The 19,704-nt window shown below is 44.5% G+C and overlaps 1 protein-coding gene across 5 annotated transcripts in view; it reads right to left on the bottom strand.

The window, feature by feature from the left end:
• The window catches only part of LOC122165923 (ras GTPase-activating protein 1-like), a 28,028-nt gene extending 8,769 nt beyond the window's left edge, over nucleotides 1-19,259 (bottom strand). Inside the window, exons 1-4 of one of the 5 annotated variants that reach the window (XM_042829312.1) lie at nucleotides 19,012-19,259; nucleotides 11,300-11,377; nucleotides 8,661-8,818; nucleotides 3,579-3,655 (exon numbers count right to left, since the gene is read on the bottom strand). In XM_042829312.1, the coding sequence (XP_042685246.1) occupies nucleotides 3,579-3,655; nucleotides 8,661-8,818; nucleotides 11,300-11,371 (307 nt within the window). In that variant the 5' untranslated portion in view covers nucleotides 11,372-11,377; nucleotides 19,012-19,259. Of the gene's footprint in view, nucleotides 1-3,578; nucleotides 3,656-6,086; nucleotides 7,412-8,660; nucleotides 8,819-11,299; nucleotides 11,525-13,362; nucleotides 14,436-19,011 lie in introns of those variants that run through there. The other 4 variants (XM_042829311.1, XR_006170625.1, XM_042829310.1 and 1 more) reach the window with 4 other exon arrangements.
• Nucleotides 19,260-19,704: the final 445 nt, after the last annotated feature.

The following is a 19,704-nucleotide window of genomic DNA, read 5'->3' as shown; positions in this document are numbered from 1 at the left end:
CAACATTAAGCAGTTATCTGTTTTGCCTGGCCTGTCAGAAGATCCATCTGTAGTAGGGTTGCTGCGAGTAAAAGAGCAACAGGTACCGATTGCCACAAAAACGGTGCACAGATGGCAGTACTGCAACAACAGGGATTCCTTGCTCCCCATTCATAAGCTGATTTGTCAACTTCTAGTTGAGTCAGGGAGGGATCAGCAAAACTCACCTTTTAACAGCCCCATATGGCCAGTGCGTAAAGCCAGTGGAGAATGGAGGCTGACGGTGGACTACCGTGGCCTGAATGAAGTCACACCCCCACTGAGTGCTGCTGTGCCAGATATGTTAGAACTCCAGTATGAACTGGAGTCAAAAGCGGCCAAATGGTATGCCACCATTGACATTGCTAATGCCTTTTTCTCCATTCCTTTGGCCACAGAATGCAGGCCACAGTTCACTTTCACCTGGAGGGGCATTCAGTATACCTGGAATCGTTTGCCCCAGGGGTGGAAACACAGCCCGACCATTTGCTATGGGTTGATCCAACTTGCACTGGAGCAGAGTGGTGCTCCCAAGCACCTGTAGCATACTGATGGCATTACTGTGTGGGGCAATACAGCAAAGGAATTTTTCAGGAAAGGAGAGAGCATAATCCAAATCCTTCTGCGGCCAAGTAAAAGGATATGCACAGGAAATGCAGTTCCTATGTATCAAGTGGCAAGACAGACATCATCACATACCAATTGATGTGGGCAACAAAATTACTGCTATGACTCCACCCACTACCAAGAAAGAAATACCATCTTTAATGGGCAGAGTGGGTCACAAGACTGCCTTTTGCTCTCTTTGCTCTGTGGCTGTCTCACCTACAGCATTAGAGCAAGGACTTTGGTTTTGGAAACTCTCTCTCATTTGATTTGATGTATTAGCTACAATTCCAATTATATTGTATTATGCTGTATTATCTCACATTATGCTATTATATGTACTAAACTAAGTTTTTCCCTTAGCTCGTTGCCTCTGTTTTCCTCATCTCGACCATCTTGACCATCATCTTCCTACCTTTTCCCTTTCCCCCTACCCTTTTCTGGGGCAACACAACAGAGGAAGTTTTTCAGAAAAGGAAGAAAATAATCCAAATCCTTCTGAAAGCTTGTTTTGCCATAAAACAAAATAAGATCAAGGGACCTCCAGAGGAGATCTAGTCCATAGGAATAAAATGGCAAGATGGACATCATCAGATCCCTATGGATGTGATCAACTAAGTGACTACTATGTCTGAAGAAACTATCAGAAAGGAAACACAAGTTTTGTTAGGTGTTGTCTATTTTTAGAAAATGCATGTTCTGAATTGCATTCTGATTGTATTCTCTCTATCAAGTGACTTTGAAGCAAAGCGGTTTTAAATGGAGAACTGAGCAACAGTTCAGACTTTGAACAAATTAAACAGGAGATAATTCATGAAGTAGCCCTTCGGCAAGTCCAGGCAGAACAAGATGTAAAAAACATGCTGTACACCTCAGGCAAGGAGAATGGCTCAACCCAGAGCCTCTGGCAGACTGTATAATAAACTACCAGAGAATGAGAAAAAAAATATGCTTTGTTCACTCATGGGTCCTATCTTATTTTGAGAAATCATCAGAGGTGGAAGGCTGCAGTCTGCAGTCATACACAGCAAGTTGCAGAATCTACTGAAGGTAAAGGTGAATTGAACCAACTGACAGAAGAGAAAACCATCCACCTGGCTTCAGATACTGCTGAATGAGAGAAGTGGCCAGGTGGTCTACCTCTATACTGACTTCTGGATGGAGGCAAATGTCCTACGATGATGGCTACAGCAATGGAAGCAGAACAACTGGCAGCACAGAGGCAAACCCATCTGGGCCACTGCATAGTGACAAGATATTGCTGCCTGTGTAGAAAACATGGTTGTGAAAGTGTCACATGCATGTTCACATACCCAAGATTGGCTTAGGTAGATTTGGACTGGAAACATAAGGGTGAATTATTTGAAGCTCGGTGAGCCCTCAGGCCATCAAGGAACAAATGTACCATATAGATGGACTCAGGATTGAGGGGTGGACTTCACTGTGGATGCTATTGCACTTCTCTGGGAGAAGCTGGCAGACCATGGCCTGGACAGGTACACCCTTTGCTGCGTAAAGAACTGGCTGGAGGGCCGGGCCCAGAGAGTGATGGTGAATGGAGTTATATCCAGTTGGCAACCGGTCACGAGTGGTGTTCACCAGGGGTTGGTACTGAAGCCTGCCCTCTTCAGTATTTTTATTGATGAACTGGATGAGGACATTGAGAGCACCCTCAGTAAGTTTACAGATGACACCAAGTTGGGAGGAAGTATGGATCTGCCTGAGGGAAGGAAGGTCCTACAGAGGGATCTGGACAGGCTGGATTGCTGGGCTGAAGCCAATGGGATAAGGTTCAACAAGACCAAGTGCCGGGTCCTGCTCTTTGGCCACAACAACCCCAGGTGATGCTACAGGCTTGGGGCAGAGTGGCTGGAAGACTGTGAAGAGGAAACGGACCTGGGGGTATTGGTTGATGCTCAGCTGAACATGAGCCAGCAGTGTGCCCAGGTGGCCAAGAAGGCCAATGGCATCCTGGTTTGTGTCAAAAATAGTGTTGCTAGCAGGAGCAGGGAACTAATTTTCCCTCCGTACTCAGCACTGGTAAGTCTGCACATCGAGTACTGTGTTCAGTCTTGGGCCCCTCACCACAAGAAAGACATCGAGGCCCTGGAGTGTGTTCAGAGAAGGGCAATGAAGCTGGTGAGGGGTCTGGAGCACAAGTCTTATGGGGAGCAGCTGAGGGTGCTGGGATTGTTCAGTCTGAAGAAGAGGAGGCTCAGGGGTGACCTTATCGCTCTCTACACCTATCTGAAGGGAGGTTGTGGTGAGGTGGGTGTCAGCCTCTTCTCTCAGGTAACTAGTGATAGGACTAGAGGGAATGCCCTCAAGTTGCACTAGCGAAGATTCAGTCTGGACTTTGGGAAATACTTATCTGAGATAGTGGTCAGGCACTGGAACAGGCTGCCCAGGGATGTGGAGAAGTCAACATCCCTGGAGGTGTTCAAGAAAAGGGCAAGGTTCAAGAAATGTGGCAATGAGGAACATAGTTTAGTGAGCATGGTGGTGATGGATCAGTGATTGGACTAGATGATTTTAGTGGCCTTTTCCAACCTTAACGATTCTATGAAAAGGACAACAAATTTCACAGAGAAAGGTTTCAAACAGATTAAAGAAATTAACTTAACAAAAGATTTTACAGAGCAGATTAATACTAAGTGCTTCTCTTTCCTTATTTTGCTTTTCTTTTTCTTTTTGTCTATGTGATCCCAGTATAACATAATAGGTATTCTGGATAGAGCTACAGAAGTCATCAGCTGTGCAGTTTGCTACTAAAAAACATACCAGTTCTTATTGTGAAAAAGTGAATGCACTCAGTAACATACATCCAAAACATTCAGCTTTATGATAAGTGCAGAGCATACTTTCTTGTAAACATGTTTGACAAGAGCAATGAAAATTGCACAAAATATCCATTGTTGCAATATAAACGCTTCTTTTACAAAAAAAATACTTACATATATCTGGATCTTTACTTTTCTTTGTTTTGTTACTAAGACTTATCTCAAATCTATTAATATCACACGAAAGATCACTAGGGAAAGAGACAGACAGCCTTGATTATTAATACTATACTTGATCAACATTTAAATTTATTCTAAAGTTATTTCAAACCTGACTTCTTATGATCAGCTAGACATATTAACAAAGATACTTAGGTGCATACATAAAATTCTACCCATGCATGTGTGGTTGAAAGGTGGCTGCTATATAGCCACGCATACAGTATTTTGTTCCCAACATTAAGACTACATAATTGAAGAAGAGACAGGTATTAGTTGTAGGTGATTTCTCCCTACAGGAAACTGAACATCCAATATGCCAAGCAGAACCTCTTCTTAGAGGAGTCCGCTGTCTTCCTGGGGCTCAGATGAGGGACGTCACTGGGAAACTACCTAGCCTGGTACAGCTGTCAGACCACAACCCCTTACTACTTTTTCATAGAGGGAGAGATGAAGCAGCTACGTTTATCAAAGATACAGATGACGGAATCGAGTGCAGCCTCAGCAAGTTTGCGGATGACACCAAGCTGAGCAGTGCAGTCAATACACTGGAGGGAAGGGAAGCCATCCAGAGGGACTAGACAGGCTGGAGAAGTGGGCCCATGTGAACCTAATGAGGTTCAAGAAAGCCAAGTGCAAGGTGTTGCACTTGGGCCAGGGCAATCCCAGGTATTTGTACAAACTCGGAGAAGAACCCCTCGAGAGCAGCCCTGCAGAAAAGGACTTGGGGGTCCTGGTGGACAAGAAGCTGGACATGAGCCAGCAGTGTACGCTTGCAGCCTGGAAGGCCAACTATATCCTGGGCTGCATTAAAAGAGGAGTGTCCAGCAGGGAGAGGGAGGTGATTGTACCCCTCCACTCAGCTTTGTGAGGCCCCATCTGCAGTACTGTGTCCAGGCCTGGGGCCCCCAGTACAATAATGACATGGAGCTCTTGAAACGGGTCCAGAGGAGGACCACTAAGATGATCAGAGGGCTGGAGCACCTCTCCTATGAAGAAAAGTTGAGGGAACTCGGCTTGTTTCGCTTGGAGAAGAGAAGGCTCCGGGGAGACCTCATTGTAGCCTTCCAGTACTTGAAGGGAGCATATAAACAGGAGGGGGAACAGCTGTTTACACAGCTAGATAGTGATAGGATAAGGGGGAATAGTTTTAAACTAAGACAGGGGAGATTTATGTTAGATATTAGGAGGAAGTTTTTCACACAGAGGGCGGTGAGGCACTGAAACAGGTTGCCCAAGGAGGTTGTGGATGCCCCATCCCTGGAGGCATTCAAGGCCAGACTGGATGTGGCTCTGGGCAGCCTGGTCTAGAATCACAGAATCGTAGAATCGTAGAATCATAGAATCATAGAATCATAAAATCATAGAGTCATAGAGTCATAGAATGGCCTGGGTTGAAAGAGACCACAATGATCATCTAGTTTCAAGCCCCCTGATATGTGCAGGGTCACCAACCACTAGCCTGGTTTAGACCAGGCTTGACGATCATTGTGGTCCCTTTCAACCCAGGTCATTCTATGATTCTGTGATACATATGGGTAATGGGCTATGGGTAAAGGGACTTCAGTGCCTTGGGACAACAGCCAAAGGAATTGAATGCACAGATCATCTTTTCTTCTCTGTATTGGGTAAGGATATGGGAACCAATCAAAGGATCTTATCTTTAAATACCTAGCTTCATGGAAGGTGCTGTCGCCAGAACTTGGGTTTTTTGGAAACCAAATGGCCTACATGGTAACAGGTTTGTGGGCACTGGATGGGGTTTGCCTTTCTCAAACAGGGAGAAGGGTCCTTGGGGAAAAGCTGGTGGGACTCATTGGGAGGGCTTTATAATAGGTTTGAAGGGGGACAGGGAACAGCAAGCCTTCCTGTGATGAGGTGTGATATGGCATAGCTAGATTAGAAGAACAGGGTGCTAGCAGGGGCCTTTTGGAGGACCCATTGCCTTGAGGGGCTGGCAACACTGCACGTATGAAATCCTGATGATAAGGCAGTGATTGCTGGGGCAACAGGAGAAGGCAATGGGGAAAATCAAAGGAAACACTTAAATGGAATTAAGGAATTATCCTTTAAAGAAGTGACAAGACCAGCTGCCCCACTGAAGTGCCTCTATACCAATGCAAACAGCTTGGGAAACAAACAGGAAGAGCTGGAAGCTACTGTACTGCTTGAAAACCACGATACAGTTGCGTCACCGAAACCTGGTGAAATGATTCCCACAACTGGATTGTGGCTATTGATGGCTACAAGCTGTTCAGAAGGGACAGGCGAGGAAGGAGAGGAGGAAGTGTTACTATCTACATTAGGAAGGGAATAGAATGTTTAGAGCTGTACTTAAAGAGTAGTCATGAGCTAGTCGAAAGCCTGTGGGTGAAAGTTAGTGACCAAGGCAGCAAAGGGAGTCTTGTGATCGGTGTCTACTAAAGGCCACCTGATCAAGAGGAGTCTGTCGATGAGGCCTACCTGCAACTACAGGAGGCGTTGCAATCACAAGTGCTCGTCCTGCTGGGGGACTTGAACCAACCAGACATCTGCTGGAAAAGTAGCACAGCAAGCTGTAGGTGATCCAGGAGGCTCCTGGAATGCATTGAGAATAACTTCCTGAGCCAAGTAATAGATGGCCCCACTAGGGGGGATTCAATACTGGACCTGCTGCTCACCAATGTAAATGAACTGATTGGTGTCATCAGGATTGGAGGCTGCCTGGGCTGTGGTGACCATGCTATGGTTGAATTCATTCTCTGGAGGGACATGAAACAGGTGAAGAGTAAAATTAAGAAGCTAAACTTTAGGAAAGCTAACTTCCAGCTCTTCAGGGAGTTAGTCAACAAAACACCCTGATAAACTGTCCTCATGGGCAAGGGTGCAGAGCAGAGCTGGCAGATCTTTAAGGCGGCTTTCTTCAGGGCACAAGAGCTCTCCATCCCCAAGTGTAGCAAGTCAGGAAAGGAAGGCAAGAGACTGATGTGGCTGAATGGGGATCTGCTGGTTGAACTGAAGAGCAACAAGAAAATGCACAGGCAGTGGAAACAGGGACAGGTACTGTGGGAAGAGTATAAGGAAGCTGCTATGCTATGTAGGGATGAGGTCAGGAAAGCCAAGGCCCAGCTTGAAGTGAACTTGGCAAGGGATGCCAAGAACAAGAAAGGCTTCTACAGGTACCTCAACCAGAAAAGGAAAGTCCAGGAGGCTGTACCCCCCCAGTGAGTGACACAAGCAGGCTGGTAATAACAGACAAGAAGGCTGAGGTCCTTAACAACATTGTTGTCTCAGTGTTCCCTGATAACTGCTCGTCACACAGCCCTCAGACATTTGGTTTGGTAGGAGAGGATTGGGGAAGCAACGTCCCTCCCACTGTAAGCAAAGATCAAGTTTGTGACCACCTGAGGAACCTGAACATCCGCAAGTCCATGGGTCCCAATGAGATGCATCCCAAAGTCCTGAGAGAATTGGCTGAAGTAGTTGCCAAGCCCATCTCTGTGATATTTGAAAGGACGTGGCAATCAGATGAAGTCCCTGGCAACTGGAAAAAAGGTAACATCACACCCATTTTTAAGATGGGTAAAAAGGATGATTGCGAGAACTACCATCCTATCAGTCTCACCTCTGTGCCAGGGAAGATCAAGGAGCAGATCCTCCTGGAAGCTATGCTAAGGTATGTGGAAGACAGGGAGCTGATACAGGAGAACCAGCATGGCTTCACCAAGGGCAAATCCTGCTTGACCAACCTAGTGGTCTTTTATGATGCTCTCACTACATCAATGGACAAGGGAAGAGCCAGTGATGTCATCTATCTGGCCTTCAGTAAGGCCTTTGACACGGCCCCCCACAACATCCTTCTCTCCAAGTAGGAAAGTTGTAGATTTGATGGGTGGACTGTTCAATGGATGAAAAACTGGCTGCAGGATTGAGTCCAGAGAGTGGTGGTCAATGGCTCCATGTCTGGATGGAGATCGGTGACGAGTGGTGTCCCCCAGGGGTCGGTGCTGGGACCGATAATCTTTAAGATCTTCATTGGTGACATTAACAGTGGGGTTGAGTGCACCCTCAGCAAGTTTGCTGATGACACTAAGCTGTGGGGTGCTGTGACACACCAGAGGGATAGGATGCCATCCAGAGGGACCTAGACAGGCTTGAGCAGTGGGCCCAGGTGAACCTCATGAGGTTCAGCAAATCCAAGTGCTAGGTCTACACCTGGGTTGAGGCAACATCTACTACCAACCCAATCTGGGGGAAGAAAGGATTGAGTGCAGCCCCACCAAAAAGGACTTGGGGGTACTGGTGGATGGCAGCAGCTGGACACAAGCCAGAAGTGTCCCCTCACAGCCCAGAAAGCCAACCGTATCCTGGGCTGCATCCAAAGCAGCGTGGCCAGCAGGGCGAGGGAGGTGATCCTGCCCTTCTACTCTGCACTGGTGAGGCCTCACCTGGAGTGCTGCGTCCAAATGTGGAGTCCTCAGTACAGGACAGAGATGGAGCTGTTGGAGTGTGTCCAGAGGAGAGCCACAAAAATGACCCAAGGGATGGAACACCTCTCCTATGAGGGCAGGCTGAGAGAGTTGGGGCTCTTCAGCCTGGAGAAGAGAAGGCTGCAAGGTGACCTGAGAGCAGCCTTTCAATATCAAAAGAGGAGCTACAGGAAAGGGGACAGACTCTTTAGCAGGGTCTGTGGTGGTAGAACAAGGGGAAATGATTTCAAGCTCAAAGAATGTAGATTTATGTTGGATATAAGGAAAATGTCTTTTAACAGTGAGGGTGGTGAGGCACTGGCGCAGGTTGCCCAGAGATATAGTCGATGCCCTGTCCTTGGAGACTTTCAAGGTGAGGCTGGATCAGGCCCTGGGGAAACCTGATCTAGCTGTGGATGTCCCTGTTCATTGCAGGGGAGTTGGACTAGATGGCCTTTAACGGTCCTTTACAACTCCATGATTCTTCTATGATTTTTAAAAGCATACACAACACAGTAGAGTGTAAAGAACATTTAAAGCTGCATTCCATTTGAGCGAAATTTAGTAATTCAATAAGATAAAGACTTACTCAAAGACAAATTCTTCTGACCATACAGGGTTCTGCCCTTCCCTGGTATGTGTTTTTGCAACCTGGACACTATTCAGGTATATGTTACAGTACGGATTAGTAAAATGTTTTACTGGGAGTGTATGAGCTTCTTCTACATGCAAAATAAGACTGTTGACCTAAAGAAAATACACAAAATTTATTTCTTAAAAAAAAAAAAAAAAGGAAAGACTTATCCCCCCATGTGAATGTTAATGTTAAACATTAAACATGTTAATGTTAAACAATAATTTTGTAATTGAAAGAGCAGAAAACAGGAGTAATGGAACAAGATTTTAAGAGCAACTTAAATAACTTGAAAATAAGTCTCCACCACCATAGTTTTAACTAATTTTTTCCTTTTAAAACCACTACTAAGAGACATTAAGATTTGCAAGTACTAACTTTTCTATGCATAGAAAATTCTGTTCAAGTCTGAGATCTGTATCTGGAATAAGAGCCACAGACAATTCCAAACACCGTGTCATATTTTATGCCTTCCTAACAGATTACATAGAATTCCTTTGTTCGACACTAATATCTTCCTTTTAATGGGAAAAACAATTGGTACTGTAGATTCTCAAAGTAATAGTATTTAGCAACCTAAATTCCAGAAAATGAAAAGTAAACTTCCTAAAATCATCTAGATTAAGTGTTTTAAGCAGCCTACTATTTTACAAACTTCTGAATTGCATGCAATTCATGGCTGAATCCAACATCTACCAGTATAAACTCAAGTCAAATTAGACAAATACAGAAAATACTGCACTTGAACAAGTCAACATTCCATTTAAATTCAAATATTCAGTACCAGAAGTTTCAAAGGACAGTTCAAGAAACCTTGAAGAAAATTATATATAACAATTCAAAATAGTTTCTTTAAAGTCTCTTAGAAGGTAGATTATGTCATTAAAATTATTACTAATCAAATTTAGTACTACTTAGCAAATTTGGACCGATGACCTCCAGAGGTCCATTCCAACTTAACCCATTTTATGATTCTGTGAAAAACTGTAGACTCTTATTTTTCATTATACTTTGGAGAACGTGAAAACAAAACTAATTGATGTAGTATCTGCTTCCCTTTCTGTTCTTAAATTTAAGCTCCCTGATATCGTTTCTGTAAGTCAGACATCTAAGTGTTTGGTGGTTGTTTATTGTGTTTGCTTTTTTTTTTTCTTTTTTTTCTTTTGGGTACGTGTGTGTATTTATTCACTTTATCTACCTTGATCACTCATGCTCCTTTATACTTTCCCCCTAAATAATCCAATACTTCCCACACTATACTTATTTAATTGGAACTTCTTTTACTCATTCTAGTCTGTAACGAAAATCCCTTTATATATTTTGTTATTATCTTGTATCAAGCTAACTCTATCCTAAATGAGAACACCACAAATATTACGTACGTTGCTCCAAAAGTAATGCATTTTCATCAGAAATGAATAAGAGCCTGCATGCCACACTTATAAAAATCTGCACCAGTGAAGGTGACCCACTGTTTCACAGTTGCCATAACAGCATCATTGCTAAAGCACACCAGCCACTGCCTCACTGTGCTAACATCCACTGTTTGGTCTCCATAAACGTTCACCAAGCATTGATGAATGTGAATGGCTACAATTTTTTCTGCATGAAGGAATTCAATTATACTCCTTTGCTTCATACACATTTCCATGTCAGAGGCCATTTTGTCAGACTGTCCCTCTGCTACCACAGAATGTGTGCACAGCCACAAAATGTAATGGAATGTTGGCAGGAAGGTTCAATCTCTTCTGCCATACAACCAACATCCACCTCTGATATTGTGGGCCAACATAATAAAACAGTAGGCATTACTTTCAGAACAGCCCTCGTAAACAGTATCCATTTTCTATTGTATTCCTTCATGCAGCCTAATGCTTAATTTCCTTTTGAAATCCAGAATTCAGAATTTCATATCATTACTGTAGGTGCTTTTCTTTTTTGGCTCCCAATTTTTAGCTGCTGGTTCATATGTCAGTTCACCTACATTAATTTGGTTCTGCAGGAGTAATAATAATTTTGTTTCCTAAAAGAAAAAACCCACAAAGTTTTTTTTCTTTTAATGGACTGCTAAAACAGCTTCCTCCAATGTTCCTAGCATTCAAAGATACCAGGAATTCTTGAAGTATTTTCCCATTATTCTTTAATCATCACAGATTTAGACATTTATGACTACCCATCCTTTATCTATGAAAAATTCTGCCCACAACAGTACTCTCAAAAGACAAAAAGAAGTTAAGTCACAAGCACAGTCAGTTATGCTAGTATTTTCATTAAATGTGACGTAAGTCTATCAAACCCAGTGAATTTTAAGAATTAAGGTAATACAAATGAATAATTTTTGATGCTTTTACTCAAATGTGGTCAGAAATTAATGCTTAGCAAATCCTCTGCTGACTGCCTAAAAAGCATTTTTTTTCCTATATGTACATAGACATTATAACAAAGTGGAAGTCATTCTGGTTGGTTTAAGAAAGGAACTGTGTAAGTCCAAAAAATAAAATGCATGCAAAATTTACTATTGTTGAAAGTTCTGAGATGTATAAGCATCATTCTGCGAAAAGGACACACACACATCACTATCCATATAACTTCACCTGACGTAGACGTTTATTTGATGCCCCTGGACTGTTTTTTCTTAAACTGCAAAACATCTGCAGAGATTTCATCCAGTCCTAAGAGAGAAAGATACAGAAAAGTGTAAAAGTCAGACTCATCATCATCAAGATATTCTTTAGATTGAAAGGAATCAACTTGTATGCAATTCAAAGCATGAAAATCTAAATATTAAAGCAAAAATCATCTTTACTCAGTTAAACAAAAAGCATTTGCCAAACTGATTTTCTTTTAGAAATATCAAGCATTAGTAATACAGCATGACCTTTAATGATTTTCCAAATTAATGACATTGCATTAAATTAAAAACAATATATAAAATGAAGTCAGACTTGGTTTCTGAAAAAAAATGACAAGTCAAACTGTTCTGATCATTCTCTCATCCATTTCTGTATAGCAATCATATTTTACTGCATATAGAATAATAGAATCACGAGGTTGGAAAGGACCTACAAGATCATCTAGTCCAACTGTCCTCCTATCACCATTACAATCCACTAAGGTACTAAACCATTTCTCGTAGCTCCTCATCCAGATGCCTCTTGAACACCACAAGGAATGGTGACTCCACCACCTCCCTGGGCAGGCCATTCCAGTGCCTGATCACTCTTTGAATGAAAAAGTTTTGCCTTATGTCTAATCTAAATCTCCCCTGGTGCAACTTGTGGACATTTCCTCTGGTCCTGTTTGCTGCCTGGGAGAAGAGGCCAAACCCCTCCTCATCACAACCCCCCTTCTGGAAGTTGTAGAGTGCAATGAGGTCTCCCCTGAGCCTCCTCTTCTCAAGACTAAACAATCCCAGCTCCCTCAGCTGTTCCTCATAAGACTTGTGCTCCAGACCCCTCACCAGTTTTGTTGCCCTTCTCTGGACATGTTCCAGGGCCTCGATGTTTTTCTTGTAGTAAAGGAACTGAACACAGCACTCGAGGTGTGGCCTCAGCAGTACTGAGTACAGGCGGATGATTACCTCCCTGCTCCTGCTGACCACACTATTTCTAATGCAGGCCAGTGTTGCAGGCTAGCAACATGACATAGGGTTCTCATGCAAAAGATTCCTCTTTATTTTCCCAAGCAAGCTTTTTATCTTCTAACACGTGCATTCAGTACATTTCCACTAACAATCCATTGGCTAGAAAACAAGCAGGTTTCATAACAAATCTTCATAACAACAGAGAGCTTATCTTATGCTTAGCTGCAAAACATCCTGCTTATTCCGTCTTTCATTCCCTTTCCCAGAGCCTCATTATCAGCAAGTTGGCACTCAAAGAGGTCGAACTGACTTCTCCATCCCCCACATCTCCCCTTTCTTTATTAATAAAAAAGGCACGGTTTAAAGCATCTTGTATCATTTTCTGGATACACTGCAATAAGCAAGGAACACAAATCAGAATACAGAGAAAAGCAATAAGACAAACTAACTCTACTTTTAACAAGTTTTGTATCCACACCCCCAGGACTCCAAAGAGCCCTCCAAATATATCCAACCTGTTATCAACCTGTAATTTCTTAACTCCATTCTGTAAATCTTGAATGCTTCTATGTATAGATTTCGAATGATCTGACAGATTTATACAACACATACCATGGAAATCCTGACACCCATGCTCAATGCTTTAGCTGATGCAACACCTGAGGCTAAAAAGGATGCTGCTATTATCTATCCAGGGTTCCAAAATTCAACTCCATCCCAGCAGTCTGGTTCAAAGGCATGTGTAGTTCACTTAAAGCATTTTTGATGGCGAATAATCATGGAAATATTAGGTGTTAATAGGGTTAATCTCCCCAGACTGCAGGGACCTCCTTTGATGTGAGAGGGGATGGCGGGCCATGCCCTGTCCCTGCAACTGAGAAAAACACCTGCTGGCAAACTAAGCAAATGGTTACTAGATCTTGAGATGTTAGCTGAAGTATAATTACACCAAGCAGAGTGATTTCTATAAGCAGCTAAACTAGAATTAACACACTGAACTAACGTTTGATTCTTTCCACTACAGTTAAAGTACAAACAATAGTCCATTTTAACCAATCCCAACAATTCCAGTACTTGTGGTTCCAGATTGCTCTGTTGCAGATGAGGTACCCATCCATCTCATCTGTCAACTACTTTGCTCATGTTGAATGCTATCCCAAGAACGGAGCACGGGATGAGCCATTTGTCTAGAGGTTGTCCCACCAAACATGTTGAGAACGGGTTCTATGGTGACGCAGTTGACAAACAAAGTGTGTCTTGCCCCATCTTGTTGATGAGGGTGACCCATATATTCTGTTTTGGCTGAGCTGGAATCCAAACTGCTGATAAAAGCGTGGTGATCATGTTACAGCAGATGACGAAACGGATGGACGGACCCATCGTGCTGGTACCCATCTCGGACCTGTTCCAGCAAGTTCTTAAGTCTTCGTCCAGTGAGAAGCAATTGGAGTGGTTAGGGACGATGTAACCTCAGGCAGCTGTGTTTCTCTCAACACAGGCTCTCTCAACATGCAGGCTTCTATGTCGAGCCTTGCGTTTCTCACAACGCGTTCTCCATGGCCTCCCTCGTGTTTCTCATAACGCGCTCTCTGACCAGTCTGCTTTTCAAGGGTTCCTGTTCAGACTCAGATATAAACGATCCAAATCGTTTATTACAGGTTCTCACATAACTTATATACATTCACGTTTCCTTTTATAGCTTTCCATCTTCCCTTACAACTTTCCCCTTTTTCATTTATTAGCAAACCGTTACCACACTATAAAATAATAGCACTAATAATATTAATAACATAATCATCATAACTCAGTCAAGGCCTCGATTGATAACATGCTAAAAATAAGAAGAGTTACATAGAAGGTCATTGGTTTTTTTTTTAGTTGATATATACACACACAGGCATCTATTTTAGACAAATCCATGAGTGGGAAATAGAAACTGCCTCAACTAATGTATTATTACTTATTAACCCCTGAGAGATGGCAAACTGCCGAAAGGAGAGAGAAGGAACACGCCGGCAGTGGATGCGATAGGCAGTGCCAGCAGGGCGTCCCCCTGCTTCAAAGGGCAATTTCCCTCTCACCCACTGCAGACTCTCTCCTACTTTTATTCTTCACAGGGTCTGCAGGGTTTTTTCCATTTGTACTCCACATCCGTTGTCACGGAGTTGACCAGATCAACCTATGTCCGTGACAGGGGCGACAGGCCTCTGCCCTCCCCCCCCACCCCAGTCCCACAAAAAATGGGAAGGAAGGAAGGGAGGAAAAGAGCAGCGGCAACAATCTATGGAGGAAAACTTATTTTACTATAATATTGGAATACAAGATAACACAATATATACAATTTAATTGAAATTGGGATTAATAAATCAGACAAGATGAGAGTGAGAGTTCCCGGGACCGAGTCAAACCTGAAAAGCTTGGACCGGCCAGGAAAGCACCTCCAGCACCCACTGCAAGGCAGCAAGAGAGCGCCCCCCCACCCGGAAGGGCCAGATCCCGTGACTGCTGTAATGTACAGGGATAGGTACCTGGGATTGGGGCAGTGACACTTTAATGCCCTGTACACTACATGATGTTTTGATGTGGAATACTGAAACCCAAAATAAAAACAAAGAAAAAAAACAAAAAAAAAAACAACATAGAACCATGACATTCCACCCCTTATTCTACATCGTTACATCATGCTTAATATATATATACATATATAAAAACAAACAAAAAATGATTAAAATGCATTACACACATATGGCTATATACATATACACAGAATTAGTAACTGCACTCCCCTGGCATCAAGTTTCCTTGTGGTACACACTGGACATCCCCATTCTTCTGCATCACCCACCAAGTGGATCCTGGTCCCTGGGCAAAAACTGCACCACGGAGAGGTTTGCCCTTTCCAGAAGCTGGAAGAACCCAAACTGCCTTTCCTAACATGTTCTTTACATGTACAACGGGGACTTTATCTCCCTCTACGGTATGTAGGGAAGTGGACTGGTTAGGACCATAACGATTGATAGATCCTCTGGTATTGACTAACCAGGTGGCTTCTGCCAAATTCTTCTCCCAGTGCTTAAATGTTCCGCCACCCAGTGCTTTTAGCATCATTTTTAACAATCCATTGTATCGTTCAATTTTACCAGAGGCTGGTGCATGATAGGGAATATGGTAAATCCACTCGATGCCATGATCTTTGGCCCAAGTATTTACAAGAGAATTTTTGAAATGAGTCCCATTATCTGACTCAATCCTTTCTGGGGTGCCATGTCACCACAGGACTTGTTTCTCGAGACCCAATATGGTGTTTCGGGCGGTAGCATGGGGTACTGCATGTGTTTCCAGCCACCCAGTGGTTGCCTCCACCATAGTGAGCACATAATGCTTACCATTGCGAGATGGTGGCAAGGTGATAGAATCAACCTGCCATGCCTCCCCATATTTATACTTTGCCATTGCCCTTGCTCCCAGAGAGGTTTCATCCTCTTGGCTTGTTTGATGAAGGCACATGTTTCACAGTTATGAATAACCTGTGCAATGGCATCCATAGTTAAGTCCACCCCTCGGTCTCTAGCCCATTTGTATGTTGCATCTCTCCCTTGATGACCTGAGGTCTCATGGGCCCACCGAGCCAGAAATAATTCACCCTTGTTCTGCCAGTCCAGGTCTATTTGAGCCACCTCAATTCTGGCAGCTTGAACTACCACATGGTTATTTTGCTGTTCTTCAGTAGCCCGACTCTTGGGCACATGAGCATCTACATGGCGCATCTTTACAACCATATTCTTTGTTCAGGCAGCAATGTCTTTCCACAGTTCAGCAGCCCAAATAGGTTTACCCCTTCTTTGCCAGTTATTTTGCTCCCACTGCTGTAACCACCCCCATAAGGCATTTGCTACCATCCACGAGTCAGTGTAAAGATAGAGCATTGGCCACCTCTCCCGTTCAGCGACATCTAAGGCCAGTTGGACAGCCTTTACCTCTGCACATTGGCTCGATTCTCCTTTCCCTTCAGTGGCCTCTGCAACTTGTCGTGTGGGGCTCCACACAGCAGATTTCCATCTGCGATGCTTTCCCACAATACGACACGATCCATCTGTGAACAGGGCATATTTCTTTTCATCCTCTGGTAGTTCATTGTATGGTGGGGCTTCTTTAGCACGTGATACTTCTTCTGCTGGTGGTGTTCCAAACTTTTTACCTTCAGGCCAGTCCATGATGACCTCTAGGATTCCTGGACGGCTGAGGTTCCCCATCCGTGCTCGTTGTGTAATCAGTGCAATCCACTTACTCCAAGTGGCATCAGTAGCATGATGGGTGGACGGAACCTTTCCTTTAAACATCCAGTTCAGCTCTGGCAGTCCAGGTGCCAGAAGGAGCTGCATTTCAGTGCCCATTACTTCAGAAGCAGCCCGAACCCCCTCATATGCAGCTAAGATCTCCTTTTCAGTTGGAGTGTAGTGCTCTTCAGACCCTCTGTACGCCCGACTCCAGAATCCCAGGGGTCGGCCTCGGGTCTCTCCTGAGGCTCTTTGCCACAAACTCCAAGTGGGACCGTTCTCTCCAGCAGCAGTATAGAGGATGTTTTTCACATCCTGTTCCATCCGTACTGGCCCTAGGGCAACGGCACGGGCTATCTCCTGTTTAATCTGCTCAAAAGCCTGCTGCTGCTCAGGACTCCATGTAAACTCATTCTTCATTCGTGTCACATGATAAAGGGGCTTACAATGAGGCTGTAGTTTGGAACATGCATTCTCCAAAAGCCCACTGCACCCAGAAAAGATTGTGTCTCTCTTTTGCTAGTGAGTGGAGACATGGCAGTGATTTTGTCGATCACATCTGTCGGGATGTGACGACGGCCATCTTGCCACTTTATGCCTAGGAACTGAATCTCCTGGGCAGGTCCTTTCACTTTGCTTCGCTTAATAGCAAAACCAGCACTCAGAAGAATTTGGATCATTCGCTCTCCTTTTCTAAAGATTTCTGCTGTATCGCCCCACACAATGATGTCATCAATGTACTGCAGGTGCTCAGGAGCACTGCCCTGTTCCAATACAGTTTGGATCAACCCATGGCAAATGGTCGGGCTGTGTTTCCAACCCTGGGGCAAACGGTTCCAGGTATACTGAATGCCCCTCCATGTGAAAGCAAACTGTGGCCTAGATTCTTTGGCCAAAGGAATGGAGAAAAAGGCATTAGCAATGTCAATGGTGGCATACCATTTGGCCACTTTTGGCTCCAGTTAATACTGGAGTTCTAACATGTACGGCACAGCAGCACTCAGTAGGGGTGTGACTTCATTCAGGCCACGGTAGTCCACCGTCAGCCTCCATTCTCCACTGGCTTTACGCACTGGCCATATGGGGCTGTTAAAAGGCGAGTGAGTTTTGCTGATCACTCCCTGGCTCTCTAGTTGACGAATTAACTTATGAATGGGGAGTAAAGAATCCCTGTTGGTGCGGTACTGCCGCCTGTGCACCGTTTTTGTAGCAATTGGTACGTGTTGCTCTTTTACTCGCAGCAGCCCCACAACAGACGGATCTTCTGACAGGCCAGGCAAAACAGACAGCTGCTTAATGTTGTCTGTGTCCACAGCAGCTATTCCAAAGGCCCACCGATACCCCTTGGGATCCTTGAAATGCCCCCTTCTGAGATAATCAATACCTAGTATACATGGAGCCCCTGGGCCTGTCACAATAGGATGTTTTTGCCAGTCCTTACCAGTGAGGCTTATCTCAGCCTCCAACACAGTCAATTCTTGAGAGCCCCCGGTCACTCCAGAAATATGGATTGATTCTGTCCCTTGGTGACTCGAGGGCATCAGAGTGCACTGTGCACCAGTGTCCACCAGTGCCTTATATTTCAGTGGTTCTGATGTGCCAGGCCATCGAATCCACACAGTCCAATATACTCTATTATCCCTTTCCCCCCCCGACTGAGGGCAGGGCCCTTCTATTATTCCTTCTTTAGGAATAATTCCATGCACAAGTACAGGTTGGGGGATGACCTGCTGGAGCGGAGCTCTGCGGAGACGGACCTGGTTGTCCTGGTGGACGACAGGTTGGCCATGAGCCAGCAGTGTGCCCTTGTGGCCAAGAGGGCCAATGGCATTCTATAGTGCATTAAAAAGAGTGTGGCCAGCAGGTCGAGGGAGGTGATCCTCCCCCTCTACTCTGCCCTGGTAAGACCTCATCTGGAGTACTGCATCCAGTTCTGGGCTCCCCAGTACAAAAAAGACAAGGATTTCTTGGAAAGAGTCCAGCGGAGGGCCACAAAGATGGTGAAGGGCCTGGAGCATCTCTCCTATGAAGAAACGCTGAGTGAATTGGGTCTGTTCAGCCTTGAGAAAAGAAGACTGAGAGGGGACCTGATCCAGGTCTATAAATATCTAAGGTGTGGGGGGCAGAATGGCGAGGCCGGACTCTTTTCAGTGATGAGTGGAGACAGGACAAGGGGAAACGGCCGGAAACTGCAGCATAGGAGGTTCCGCACAAATATGCGCAAGAACTTCTTTACAGTGAGGGTGACGGAGCACTGGAACAGGCTGCCCAGGGAGGTGGTGGAGTCTCCTTCCCTGGAGATGTTCAAGAACTGCCTGGATGCCTACCTGTGCGACCTGCTGTAGGGAACCTGCTTTGGCAGGAGGGTTGGACAAGATGATCTCTGGTGGTCCCTTCCAACCCCTACAATTCTGTGATTCTGTCATTCTGTGATTCTATTCATTACCTGTGGTAACTGGAGCAACTGCACTGGTGGTTGATCTACTTAGTAATTCTCTCACCCAAGCTCGTAGTACAGGAGTAGGTTCACCGTGCCACTTCCTCATGTCTTCTCCATGGTCACGTAGGTAATACCATAAGACAATTCGCGGTGTATTACCCCTTACTTGAGCCGGAGAGCATTTGCCTCTAACAGCTGAGATCTTTGATGGTGCACGTGAGAAGGAAGGTTCATCGTCTTTAGTTAGGTGGGCTCGCATCATCTCCTTCATCTCCTTCATCTCCTTCATTAGACTCTTTTGATTATCCTGATCTTCATCAAGCGTTTCTGATACTGCTACAGGTTTGTCACGGTTAATCAGTTGAGACACTTGCTCTGTCATTTTTCATATAGCAGCAACGGCAGCATTAATTGGGGACAGCAATTGTTCGTAGTTTTGGAGCGTAAGAATTAATTCATAAACTAAAGGCGTTCTCTGTTGTTCGTTGAATCTGTCACACGCTGACATCAGTGTAGAGGCATATTTGTCCGGCGCTGTTGTCACGATTTTCTGCCATATCTCAGGCGTTGTCCTCACCTTTTCAGGGTCGCGGTTTTGGTGTGGGTGGTTAGGAACAAAGTTAGGGTCATACAACATTTCCACCACGCCTATTTCCCTCAAATACTGGATACCCTTTTCAACTGTATCCCATTTTTTCA

This window comes from Centrocercus urophasianus, unplaced genomic scaffold, assembly GCF_019232065.1.
Source record: "Centrocercus urophasianus isolate 14NV4802_14NV808 unplaced genomic scaffold, USGS_Curo_1.0 seq_303, whole genome shotgun sequence".
Taxonomy (NCBI): domain Eukaryota; kingdom Metazoa; phylum Chordata; class Aves; order Galliformes; family Phasianidae; genus Centrocercus; species Centrocercus urophasianus.
The sequence above is the reverse complement of the archived record's forward strand: the minus strand, read 5'-3'. Positions and strand labels throughout refer to the sequence as shown.